The sequence below is a fragment of the Cynocephalus volans genome, chromosome 8, assembly GCF_027409185.1.
Source record: "Cynocephalus volans isolate mCynVol1 chromosome 8, mCynVol1.pri, whole genome shotgun sequence".
Taxonomy (NCBI): Eukaryota; Metazoa; Chordata; class Mammalia; order Dermoptera; family Cynocephalidae; genus Cynocephalus; species Cynocephalus volans.
Window position 1 is genome coordinate 142,999,828 of NC_084467.1, and position 12,611 is coordinate 143,012,438.

General features: G+C 37.4%; 1 protein-coding gene across 1 annotated transcript; it reads right to left on the minus strand.

Annotated features, from left to right (window-relative positions):
- Positions 1-369: 369 nt before the first annotated feature.
- ARPC5 (actin related protein 2/3 complex subunit 5) lies at positions 370-9,023 on the minus strand. Its single transcript, XM_063105623.1, has 4 exons — positions 8,670-9,023; positions 6,241-6,312; positions 3,909-4,085; positions 370-1,717 (listed from the first exon to the last, which is right to left on the minus strand). Exons 1-4 carry the CDS (start codon positions 8,811-8,813, stop codon positions 1,655-1,657), a joined length of 456 nt encoding a protein of 151 aa, XP_062961693.1. The 5' UTR covers positions 8,814-9,023; the 3' UTR covers positions 370-1,654.
- Positions 9,024-12,611: the final 3,588 nt, after the last annotated feature.

The window sequence follows — 12,611 nt, forward strand, 5'->3', positions numbered from 1 at the left end:
AAATTTGAGGTGTAAGAAAGAGGAGTTTAGAGGCTGGCAATAAATGACTGCAGCTGTTAGGCTAATGTGCACATACTAGTCTAGGTTTTGGGGCAGTGATACTCCAGGTGTTTGTTCAGCTGGCATCTAGAAGGCTATCGAATCACTCCAAAGGCTTCAGTAGTGCTCTGATGTCGTTAATGATTCTTTCCTCTTCTCTCCTCCCTTATATTTGTATAAAGTAGTCTTATAAACCCTACCAAATTAGTTCTTGTCAAGAGTACAATACTTGGTGGTAGCAGCGGGAAATCTTTCCTCTTAATTAACCATACATTCAAAAGTATTAAGGAGAAAACAAACTATTCAACATTGACATTTTATTTTCTGAAGTTTATCATTTTTACAAAACAAAACAAAAAGCAGGTATCAAAAACAGCAAAGAGTTTATAGAATTTCTGCACCAGTTTTCACTAAGTCAGTGACTACAAAACTGGTGTCTGATGTAAATAATAAACAGAGGCTGAATTCCCTCTTGGTCATATGCATTCAGGTGGTTTGTTTTGGAGATTCCGAATAACAACTTTTTATAAGCACCGGTCATTTTCTGAGAACTGATTTGGTTTGCCCAACAAAGTAAACAATTTTTTTTTTTTTGCTGTGTGGCATTTTCTTTTTTTAAAAAACACTGAGCAAAAACACAGAAATGTGTATTTGTTTGGATCTGAATCAAATCTTTTGAGATCCCTATTACCCTGAAGAACACTGAAAACATTTATAGGGCATATTAAATGGCATATTGATTACTAGCTGTATACCTCAAAATGTCTAAGGCAGCTACTATATTTCTAAAGAAAATAGCATTTCATTCAGAGGCTGCCCAGAGTTTGAATTATATAATTGTTTCCACATCTTTCCTGATTTGGAATCATTTCCCCAGAGCCATATTAATCGGACAAAAGTTTTGTGCTCTTGCTAAACAGGCTCTGATATTTTACAGATACATTTGTATAGAGCAAGACTCCTTGCTCTGGACCCTGGGTGACCACAAAGAAACTGAGAGGCCACGGTTACTGGATGCTGAGTGGAAGTGGCATACTTAAACTCACAGTATAGATAACCTAAAGGCAAGCAGAAAGAAAGGTGGAACTCGGTTAGTGGTGTTCACCCACTACTTGTTCCCAAGACACATTTTGCTTAAATAAGGGAAGTATGGTCCAGTTTTGCAATGTTAATAGCTGCCAGTCTTAAATCTTTTATAAAGATCACTTCCAGACTAGCAATGAATTAAGAAACTGGCCTCAAATTCTGATCAAATCTTTCAGTGTTAGTTTAAAATAGTACAAAACAAAACAAAAAAACCAGCCAATAAGGGCTAAAAATTGCACAATTAAACCTGAATGTAAATTATACTATATACAGACTGGTATACACATCACTGAAACGGTTTTGAGAGGATGAAACATTCCTGTTGAAACAAAATTTCCTCTGTATTATCCCACTTTTCACTAAAGGAAAGCTGATATGTAATTTTCTTCTTTACAGATATGAAAAAGGAAGCAAAAAGGCAAAGCTGAGAGAAACAGATGCTACCCACAGGGCAGCAGTGGCATTTGGTTGTTTTGGTCTTTGTACCAGCAACTCCCACTCCTGAGGCAGGTATCCAGTTCCTGTTGTACTACACAGTTTTCCTTGCAGTCAACACACGAACAATGGACCCTACTCCTCCAGCAGCAAGTGCCTTAAAAAACAAACCAAAATGTAAATGTTGACAAAATCATAAAGGTTCAGTTCTCATATTAAGTAAAATGTTCTTCTTAAAGAAGGAATGCTTACAGCTATAGGTTTTGAATTCATTAATTTAATAAGTACTTTTTAAGCACCTAGTATGCCCCAGGCACTGTTCTTGGCAATGGGGATAGAGTAATAAACAAAATCTTCAAAGCTGCCTGCCCTCATGAGCTTACATTCTAGTGAGATACTAGTTTACATTCTAGTACACTGTTTCTAATAATATGTTTTTAAAAATCTGCAGCATAATGTTCTTGCCTAAAACAGGTAACATAAATTTAGGACATTTTGCATCTCTCCACATAGTCAGGAAGAAATTCAAACTGGGATCAACTATCCCAACTTCCATTTAGGTTAGTGAGAGTTTGTCAGATTTTCTTCTCCGAAGATAATAAGATATTACTTAATATTAAGAACTTAAGAACTATGACTCTAACTTGAAAAACTGAAAGTCATGATTGAGTATTAGGAAGTTGAGGCTCTGGTTTATTTTTGTCCAAAAAATACTTACTGAGTACGTTTATGTATTGAGTACTGGGCTAGATGCTGGGGATACAAAAGTGAACAAATAACAGCATCTTCTGGTTAACTGAGAGTAGACAGACATATAAGCAGATAATTTTAATATAATGTATGAAATGACAAAGTTATGCTTAGGGTGCTATAAAAGCAGAGGAGGGGTATATACCCAGCCCGAGAGTAGAGAGGAATGTTTCAAGTAAGGCTTCCTGGAAAATGTTACATTAAAAGGATGAGTAGGTGATAGACTAACACCAGAAAATCATGAGCAAATATATGGGGGTATGAAACCGAACGGCACATTCAGGGAAAAGGTTGGCACTGCCGTAGCCTAAGGGGAAGGATGATGTGGAAGATGAGGCTAGACTTGGGAACTCGGACTTTATTCTGCAGGTAAATGACAAGAGCAGTTTTTGATTTTAAAGAGATCATTTTGACAGCTGTGTGGAGAACAGATTTGAGGGAGGCAAAACTGGTAGCTGGGAAACCAATTAGGAAGCTATAGCAACAGACTGGGAGAGATGCTGCCAACAGTTGCATTAGAGATGTACTTGAGTGGATGGATTTGAGAAGTATTCAGGAAATAAGATGAACTAAAACTGGTGACTGACTGAGTTTGGGGAATTGTAAGAACGTTAGAGAATATATTCCTTATCTGTGGTTGGTTCTATCTAAAAGTTTGTTCATATTTATACCAGTATAATATGAGAGCTGGGTATTAAAGATTACCTTACTAAGTTTTTACTCCCAAATCAAAATTACTTCTATTCTCTTTTATTGATGAATGGTATACCAGCATCTGCTTACATTGAAAAATATAACGCAAGAAAACAAAAAGGATTTAAGAATTCTTGGTTTTCCCCCATTTCTTTATTTAAAATTGTGGTAAAATACGTAACATAAAATTTGCCATTTTAACCATCTTTAAGTATAAAATTCAGGAGCATTAATTACATTCACAATGTTGTGCAGCCATCACCATTATCTATTTCCAAAACTTTTTCATTACTCTAAACAGAAACTTTGAACCCATTAAGCAGTAACTCCTTATTCCACCCTTCCTTGGTCCCTGGTAACCTCTAATGACTTTCTGTTCCTTCAATATGCCTATTCTAGATTATTTCATATAAGAGGAATCATAAAGTATTTGTCCTTTTGTGTCTGGCCTATTTCAGTAAGTATAATGTTTTCAAGGCTCACCAATGCTGTAGCATGTATCAGACTTCATTTCTTTTTAATGGTTGAACAATATCCCTTTGTATGTATGCACTACATTTTAACTGTTCATCTGCTGATGAACCCTTGGGTTATTTCTACCTTTTGGTCATTGTGAAAGAATTCTTGATTTTTATTGCTTACTTTCTTTTGCAAAGTTTTGACTTAGTTTAAAATTCAAGATTGTTTAACGAATAATAATCATTACTGAATAAATGTGTCACAAATTAGAATCTCTTAAGATCAAGGCTACTAAGCATAAATCTGAACTTTCATTTTCATGCATTTTATTTGTAATAACAAAGATGTACAATCAAGTCAAAATGGTTATTTAGGTGAGAGAAGGTGTCATTGTTATTCTCTGTTATAAAGGAAACAGTTATATAGATTTAAAATTCATAACTTACCTTTTCATGCCATTGCAATAACATAGCACTGCTATTGTCAGAGGGGCTCTCAAAGCCTTTATAAATATACTTCATTAGGAGATCCACACCATTCTTGTCCAGAGACTGCACTGCCTTTTCAATATCATTAGCTTTAAAAGAGATGAGCACCTTCAAGACAATGCTGCCTGCCCGATCCTAGGAGTAAATAACAGAACATTTACACGTGTTTGTGAGGGACTAGAGTTTAAGAAAGGTCACACTGACAAGGTGACATCTGAGTAAAGACCTGAAGGATGTGAAAGAAGAAACTTTGGGGATATCTGATTTAAAAAAAGTTTCAGATAGAGGAAAAAATAAGTGTGTTCAAGGAATAGCAAAAAGACCCAATGTGGCTGGAGTGAAGTGGTAGGAGAATAGCAGGAGAGGAAGTCAGAAAAGTTATGGGAGGACACACCATATAAAACCTGGAGGCTATTATAAGGACTCTGGCTTTTACTCAGAGAGAAATGAGAAGACATTGGAAGGTTTTTGGAGCAGTGTCATAATCTGACTCATTTTAACAGGATCACTTTGGCATCTACGTTGAGAATAAGCTGTGGGGGCAGGGGATAAGGGAGAAGCAGGGAGACCAATTAGGAAGTAACTGCAATAACACAGGCTGGTTTTGCTTAGCACAGTAGCAGTGGAGGTGGTGAGAAGTGGACAGATTCTTGACATAACTGAAGGTAGAGCCGAGAGAACTTGCTAATGGATAGATGTGACAATTTAACAATTTATTAAAACATTTACACTTTACTTCTTGATCTTAAAAAAAAACCCAACAAAACAAGGAAATTGATTTACAGTTCTACCCTAAACTATTCCTCAGAAATTATTATTAAAAAAACTTTCCTTATTTTAAAATTTTAAGAAGAAAACTTACTTTAAGTTTCATATCTATAGCCAAGTGACTAGAGATATGAGATATAGTGATGTTCATTTATAATGTTTTTTTCTTTGGCAAAAAGCCTGCTCCAAAAGCAAAGTTTTCTTACCCATCCAGCCAAGCAAAGGGAACACGTAATTGGCTCTTTCAACAATTCATTTCTCCTATTCAACACAAAGTGATACCTTCAGCATTCCTACTGGTCAGGATTTTACAGAATGTTGCTACCACCTATTGTTATTTTCAGTTTAAAGACTATGCAATTATCCAATTTAGAAAAATCTTTGCATCCAGAGTTATAACCTCCCACCCACAAGCTGTGATAAAAACCACCCACATAAAAGCAGAAGGTGGTAAAACTGAAATGACATCCCTCACGACTTTCAGAAACCAAAGAAATTTTTCCCTTTATAAAAAATTATGTTGCCTAGATAATTATTATGCATTTACCTAAGTTATTACTTGCTACTACTCAATTAAGGAGATTTTTGAGGCTCCTAGGATGTATGAATAGCAACTGACAGTGGGGTCGATGCTTTAGGGCTTCATTTTAAACAACAAATAAGTAAATAGGTTCTTAAGAATTATGAAAGACTGCCGCAGGGGATGTAAACTGTACAACTTTTCTGAAAGGCAATTTGGCAATACTACATGTACCAAAAACCTTAAAAAATGTACTTTCTTTGATACAGTACAGTGATTCCTTCTAGGTATATATTCAAAGGAAATAATTAAGAATTTACCAAAAATTGTTCACTTCAGTACTGTTTACAACAAGAAAAAAAATAGTCAATCTAAGTATATGACAAAAGGAGATTAGTTATATATAAACTGCAGCATATCAATCTATAGCTGTTAAAATGCTATAGAAATAAATTTACTGCTAAGAAGTTCATGTACATTGATATACAGTCAGAAAAGGTTACAAAATTCCATTTTTATAAAAACAGAAACAAACACTCATAGAAAAACTCTGTAAGTATATAGGAACACCAGAAAGTAATAACTGTTATCTCTGGGTGGTGGGATTATGGGTGACGGCCTTTTAATCCCCCCGTATGTCTGAGCTTTCTGTAATAAATACTTAATATTTGTGTAATTTTTTAAAAAGTCCTTAAAAAGAATCTATTTTTATAAAAGGTTTACTTTTTCTTCAAGACTTTGCTCAAATTCAGCCTGAGTATAGCTCCTCTAAAAACACACAGAAATGATTTCTCTGTCATTTGAACCATGTAGCATTATCATAAATCTACATTACGGTGCTATTTTTTCATATGAAAATTTTACCTATCAAACTACACTCTAAGCTCTTCTAAGTCAAAGATAGTGAGTAGTTAAAATGTTTGTTAATTTTGTGAAACTTCACAAGATTTTGCTAAGAATGATAAGATAGCAGAGATCACTGTATTACAGTCTGAGACTCACCTTCACTGCCTGACTCTTGGTGTTGATAGGGGGGTTTTTCAGTGCTGCCTGTAGGGCAGCTGTCATGTTTCCTGTGATGGAGGTTAAGGGGATAACAGCAAAGGACAGCCCCTGGGAAAGTGTTGTAATCACTAGGTACCAATGGTTTTTAAGACTTGACTTTATGAATAAAAAGAAAAATTATTATGGTCGCTATGTTCAATACTAGAAATCCAATGAGTTGGTTTCTAGAATGTCAATCAAAGGTAAAATACTGAAAGCAAAAGAGAACATTAGAATATTTTTTTTATTAAAGCAATGACTGTTTCACCCTTAGTTCTATTTGTCAAATGAACACCCTGATAACCTTTCATTTTCCAGTAAGACACATATGTAAACAAACATAATCTAGAATGGTATTAATGAAACCCTAAAATATATGCCAGAATTATTAGACCCCCAAATGCATCAGCCTATCATCGACCAAAATATGTCTTTTTATGTGATTCTAATTGGAAAAATAAAGACCAAACTTTTGCTAAAACTATATTTTATATTAATTGAAATGCTGGTAGAAGATGCTGGTAGATCTAAATGCTGGGAGAAGATGCTGGTACTCTAGTAATCTGAATGATATACAGGGGGTACTTTAAAAAGCTCGTGGAAAATGGAATTAAAAGATAATAGGAATATTTCCACGAATTTTTGAAGACTCCTTGTATATTAGCAATCTCTCATTATTGATGAAAAGTCACTGCAGAAGATGTAGTAACTCATAAGACTTTAGGTGGCAGCTTAATTTTTGTTTTAGATATTTTCTTTTATATTTCTTAAAGGTTATTCAAACTGTGTTAGACCATACTTATTAAATTTAGTCTCTCATTGAAACCCCAGTGAGTAAGCAAGTAGGAGAAATGGAATGCCAATCAGAATGTCAGAATGTGCAGTCATTCCCCTAAAAGGAAAACCACAGAGTTGACTTGTTCCTCCATCTCTAGTGGCCGACCCCTACTTCAGGAGAGATAGTATCTTTATATTCGAAGAACTGTTTAAAAAAGCAGATCCACTGATATTGATAGAAAAGTACTATTTAAGAATCATCACAAATAACCTAAATTATGTTAGTTTCATAAAACATTTATCCATCACCAAGAATTTTTTGGAAAGAGTAATGTTCACAACTTATCTTCTGAAGAAAAAGGTCTGACAAAAAAAATCTGTGGTTGGTGATTAGTTGTCATTTTGAAGTCTGCATGCACTTCTTCAGAAGCATGCTTTTTGTAGACTGGCTCATTTTTTAAGACTCCACTTAGGTATTTAAATAACGCAAAATAGTAACAGCTGACTGTGAAAGTTGTGGCGATCAAAGAACAACTGTATATTGACAAATATTTAATGCTGTATTTAGGTGCCTTTAAGATATAGTTACTACTAAATATTTTCATTCATACAGGAGTATATCTCTCCATCATAATTGAACAGGACATTGATGACGAGAAAGCTTTTCTTATGACTACACAGAGCATAATTAGAAACGCATAAAAATCCAGTAACTGAAGATTTCTAAAACTACACCTTCGGTTTTTGCAACATTTACATCTTTCTAAAAAGATCTGATGCAAATGCTAATTCAAAGTTATGAATATTCAAATCTGCAAAAAATAGGAACCAGGAACTGACAGCCATATTTAACTCAAATGGAAACAATTTCAGGATTACAGAAATTATTCTGCCTTACAAATGACTCGTTTTCTATTTTATTCATTGGGGTTTGTTTTAAATATTTCCAGGGATTCTCTACATGCATTTCCCGTCTTTTTTCTAATGTCCTTAGTAGGCAAAAGGCTCCAATCTAAGATTCCCTCTTGTGAGTTTGGTCGTTTTGAGTCACTCTCGTCTCCCGAGTGAACAAATTCTGTGCAACCTATATTTTGCCAAATCCTTTTCTCTTAAAAAATAAAAAATAAAAAGAAAGAAAAAAGTTCATGGGCTAAAAGTACGAAGGGCCTCAATTTGGGGAACCGCCCCACCTCTCCCAGCAAGGAGTACACTATCCTAACGCTACCCAAAACAAAAACACAGTAAAAGAAAAACAAAACCACTAAAGAAAGACGCCCGCTCCCCCCACTCAGAAATTTCTGGAGCTAACGTGACCCTAGTAATAGAGTTAAGGGGAGAAAAACGGCAGCGCCCGCACCGGCCCCCGCCCAGCCCGGGCCGCCTTCCCCAGCGCCGCGAGGGCGCGGCCGGCAGGACCCGCTCCGAGGCCGGCACTCGGCGCAACCTGAGGAATCCGGAGGCGTGGACGGCGCGCGGGACCTGGGGGCTGCGGCCGACTCGTCTGGAAACGGGAAAGCCCGTGCCCCCCAAAGCCAGGGTCAAGCCGCGGGCCGCAGGGGGCAGGTCGCGCCGGCCCCCCACAGACGGTGCAGGCGGCGAACGCAAGGATATTGCCGCAGGCAGGAGTCCACCTCGCCCTCGTCGGGGCCGGCCTGACCGTCGCCCCCGTCTTCCTCGTCCACGAACTTGTTCTCGTCGTACTCATCTACGTCCACCTTCCGGAACCGGGCCGACGACACCGTGTTCTTCGACATCCCCGATCCGGACCGGTGGCAAAGGCCTCCCCTTGGTGCCGTCTGTACCTCAGCAAACCCAGCCCGGCGCCTGATTCACTTCCCTCTTCCGCTCTGGGGCGTCGCCGGCAGTTGCTGCTCGGGCGTTTCTGGGCCTGCGCGCTCGCCCCGCTCCTTCCTTCCGCTCCTTCCTCCTCAGGTTGACGCGGTCTTCGAGCCTCCCACGCCGCCTTCGCTCTCCCGGGGAGCGCGCGCGAGGGAGGGTGCGCGCATCGCGGGATACAATGCGCAGGCGTGGACTCTCTGCAGAAAAGGGGCGGGGCCGAGCAAAGGAGGCGGGAGCGGAGCGAGAGGCAGGCAAAGGTAAGAGGCGGTTGGACGCCCGAGTGAGTCACGTGATTCCCAGGGGGTTCCCATAGAAATGCTTTTCTGCGGTCCAATCTAGGGGGTCTTAGATTGGCGGCGATGGGCACTGGGGGCGGGTGGTTTGGGATTTTGCTGCCGCCGCCTCTGCCAACGACCTGTCATCGGGGTTCTGCGTAAGGTCCGGCTGGCCCGGGCTTGGCTGTGGGGTGGGATGGACTGGCTCCCGGACCGAGTTCCCTGCAGTTGGCAGGAGTGTGAAGCGGCGTGATGCACGCCGGGGCTCCCAGCATCGTTGTAGTTGCCGGACATAGCTTCGGACCGCGAGCCGCCAAGGTCTGCGTTCCCGAGTCAGGAACCTGTTTCCCGGGGTTGGAACTACGCTACGCGGCCAGCGTGGAAGTCCCCAAGGACGGAGCCGAAAGGTCAAATCTTATCTGTCAGTGCTGTGTGACAGCATCGCGAGGGGATCTGCAGAACCTGAACTCGGTATCTTATCCATCGGGAGGGTGGGGAGGGTGTCTGGGCAGGGGCTGAGGTCGGGTGGCAAAGCTGGGGTGAACTTGTAGAATGTGGGGTAGGGTCAATTATTAAAATCTTAAAATAAGTGGTTGTTTGGAGCAAGAATGCCAGAAAAGGCTGGGAGCGAGGGAAAACAGAATGTGTAAGGATTAGTAGAAATCAGAACTTTAAGATCTATATTTATGATTTAAGATGAATGTGATCCCGCTAGGCCAGCTTTTTATTATATTCGACATCCCCATTTCTGAGAGCAGAGCTCTTACTGAAGAGGACAAGGCACCGAGACTAAGGAAATGGCATTAGTGTTCTGTGTATTACACTAAAGTACAAATACTTGCAGAATAAAATTAATTTAGACATTTGGCTGAACACTGCTCAGGTGTGGGCCCAATTTAGTTGAACCTGTAGCAGAAAGCTGGCTGTTGCCCTGTTGAGTACTCCAATCCTTTGTTTCTGTGCTGTATTGAAAAGAACTCCTCTGGCCTAGAATCAGAAAATCCTGGCTTGATTTGACTGACAATCTGTTTGACTGAGGCATTTTATTTAACATTCTGAATCTCAGTTTTCTCATCGCTAAAATGGGGCTACTAATGTGTACTTCACAAGATTGTTCTTAAGATTAAATACCCATAGTATTTCGAAGCTCTCAAATTCTACATACATGTAAAATGCATGTTACCTTTGCATTGCACTAGTATGGTACACCAGTATGTACCATTGGTTTTGTCACCAGCCTTGTAAATTACTTCGTGTTTTATCTTGCCCCTGGAAGACGTTGGAAGATTCTGAAGGGCAGATACTATCTTACATTTCTTTTATATTTTCCTTTCATCTGACATAAAGCTAAGCATGCAGAAGGTACTCAGTATATACTTGGTGAAGGAATGAAATGTGCAAGACTGTACAGTTTGAAAGTCATACTGAGAATAATAAATCAGTTAAAAGAGGAAACCTCAAAATCAAACCTTTGTTGGATATGAACATATCCAACTCATGTATGTGTGTGTGCATAGAGAAAGAGAGAAAGCATGGGCGCTCAAGAATGGAATTCATCCTTTTTTCTTGGGAAGAAGCAGTGGGGTATTTTTCTTTTCCCAGTTAAATCCCCGTTCTACAAGATAAATCATTTAGGTGATAGAGGTGACATTTCTTTAAATTAACATTCAAAATATGAGCAAACACACTGGTACAAACTCTACTAGGATTGTCTTACGAAGGGAAAGGAAAGATTTCTACCTGTTGGTAATACTTATTTTAAAAAGTCATATACTAAAGTATAAGATTATTATTATGGTGAATAGAATTATATAAATTAGAATAAAGACATTTACATTTTTTTTCTCAGTTTCAATCTTTACTAACTTTAGGAAAAGGTAAATAGCATATACTTCTTTAGATGTTAAAGCTGATTGTACTTTTTCTTTTACATCAAATTTTCCTTAGAAGGGAAAATTCAACATTAGAAGCACTATAGAGAGCAAATGGAAACAAAGATTCAAGAACGAATACATCCCTTCTTTTACATTTTTATTCTTCTGTATTGTCTTATTTGGGAAATTTTTTTGTTCTCTTATTTTAGAACTGAGAAAGAATCCCAGGGTAGAAATCAATTTAAGAGAATAATGAGAGGAATTTAAAAAATCAATTGCTCAAGGATGTAATTGTTTTGATTACTCAGAGTTTTGCTCTATATGTTGAATGTGTTAAATGTAATTATCAGCTGAATAATGCATATTACACATGAGATCTCAAAGATGCCCTTTTCCAATGTAGCATTTTTTATTGTCTCACAATGATCTAAGTGACTAGTACATGGTAGGTACTCAACACATTTCTATCCAATGAATTAATGATCTGACAAGTTAATTTTGGAGTAATATTTAGAGATTGAGTACTTTTTAATGGACACATTAATTACCTCCCTGACCCATTAGCTAATAGTTAAATCTTCACAAAGCTTTAGGGAACTTTTTTTTGCATATGAAGAAACCAGTCCTTAATTATCTTTTAATTAGAAAGTACACATTATTACACTTCCTTGCAAATTAAAACCTTTTGATGTTAACCATGATACTTAATTCATCTTAGGTAATATTACTCTCCTTGTTTTAATTTTTTAAATGAATGCTTATCCCTGATCCATAGGTTTTAAGACATTTATTTATTGTGCAAATAACCTGGTTTGGTTCCATACTAAAGCAAAACTGAATCTGAATTTTCTCAAGGTTAATGCTTCAAATGTAGTTCCTTATTTTTTGTTACAATGCAAAGAGCCAATGGATCTTTTTAGTTAAAGTATTCTATGGTAAGTCTTTCTTTTTATATATTTTCAACCAAATATTATCTACTATGTGCTTTTTTTCTACAACTAATCAAGACATTGAGTCCTATAATATGGCATTATTGTTTTTATTATTTAAAATGGAAGTGAACTCAGTGTTAATGAAATATGTCAAATGTGTATTATAAAAATAAATAAGTGAATTTCAGCTCTCCTAATGATGGTTTAGCTCTCTAGTAACATAATCACTACAATATAAACAGATTTTTAGCATGTTGCCCATAAACTATATTATGATTTAATGTTTCTACTAATATCCAAATCAACTGGTTCTGTGTTGTAACCACCAACCTTCAAAACTTCAAGTTTTTTCTTTGTGATTAGTTTTAGCTTTACATAATTTTATGATTATACACTAGAGTAGATAAATAGTAGAGAACTATTTTACTATGGAATCTTTATTGATATATTAGTACTTCAAAGATTAAAAAATTATAAATCTGCACTCTTGTCTCACAAAAAAAGATTAGTGCCAAATGAAAGAATAAACCTTGGTTTTCAAATAATATTGTCACTGAGACCTTTTTTTTTGTTTTATTTTTTAACACCTTATGATAATGTAAAGAGAAGCTATGGATTTTAAAACATATTTA

Bases quoted from the DNA above. Each gene is read 5' to 3' on its own strand.
- ARPC5 (XM_063105623.1), bottom strand. From the start codon at position 8,813: ATGTCGAAGAACACGGTGTCGTCGGCCCGGTTCCGGAAGGTGGACGTA. The intron at 6,313-8,669 runs TATCCTTGCGTT...ACCTCCATCACA, and splicing joins TGGACTCCTGCCTGCGGCAA to GGAAACATGACAGCTGCCCT. The intron at 4,086-6,240 runs GTGAGTCTCAGA...ATTTACTCCTAG, and splicing joins CCAAGAGTCAGGCAGTGAAG to GATCGGGCAGGCAGCATTGT.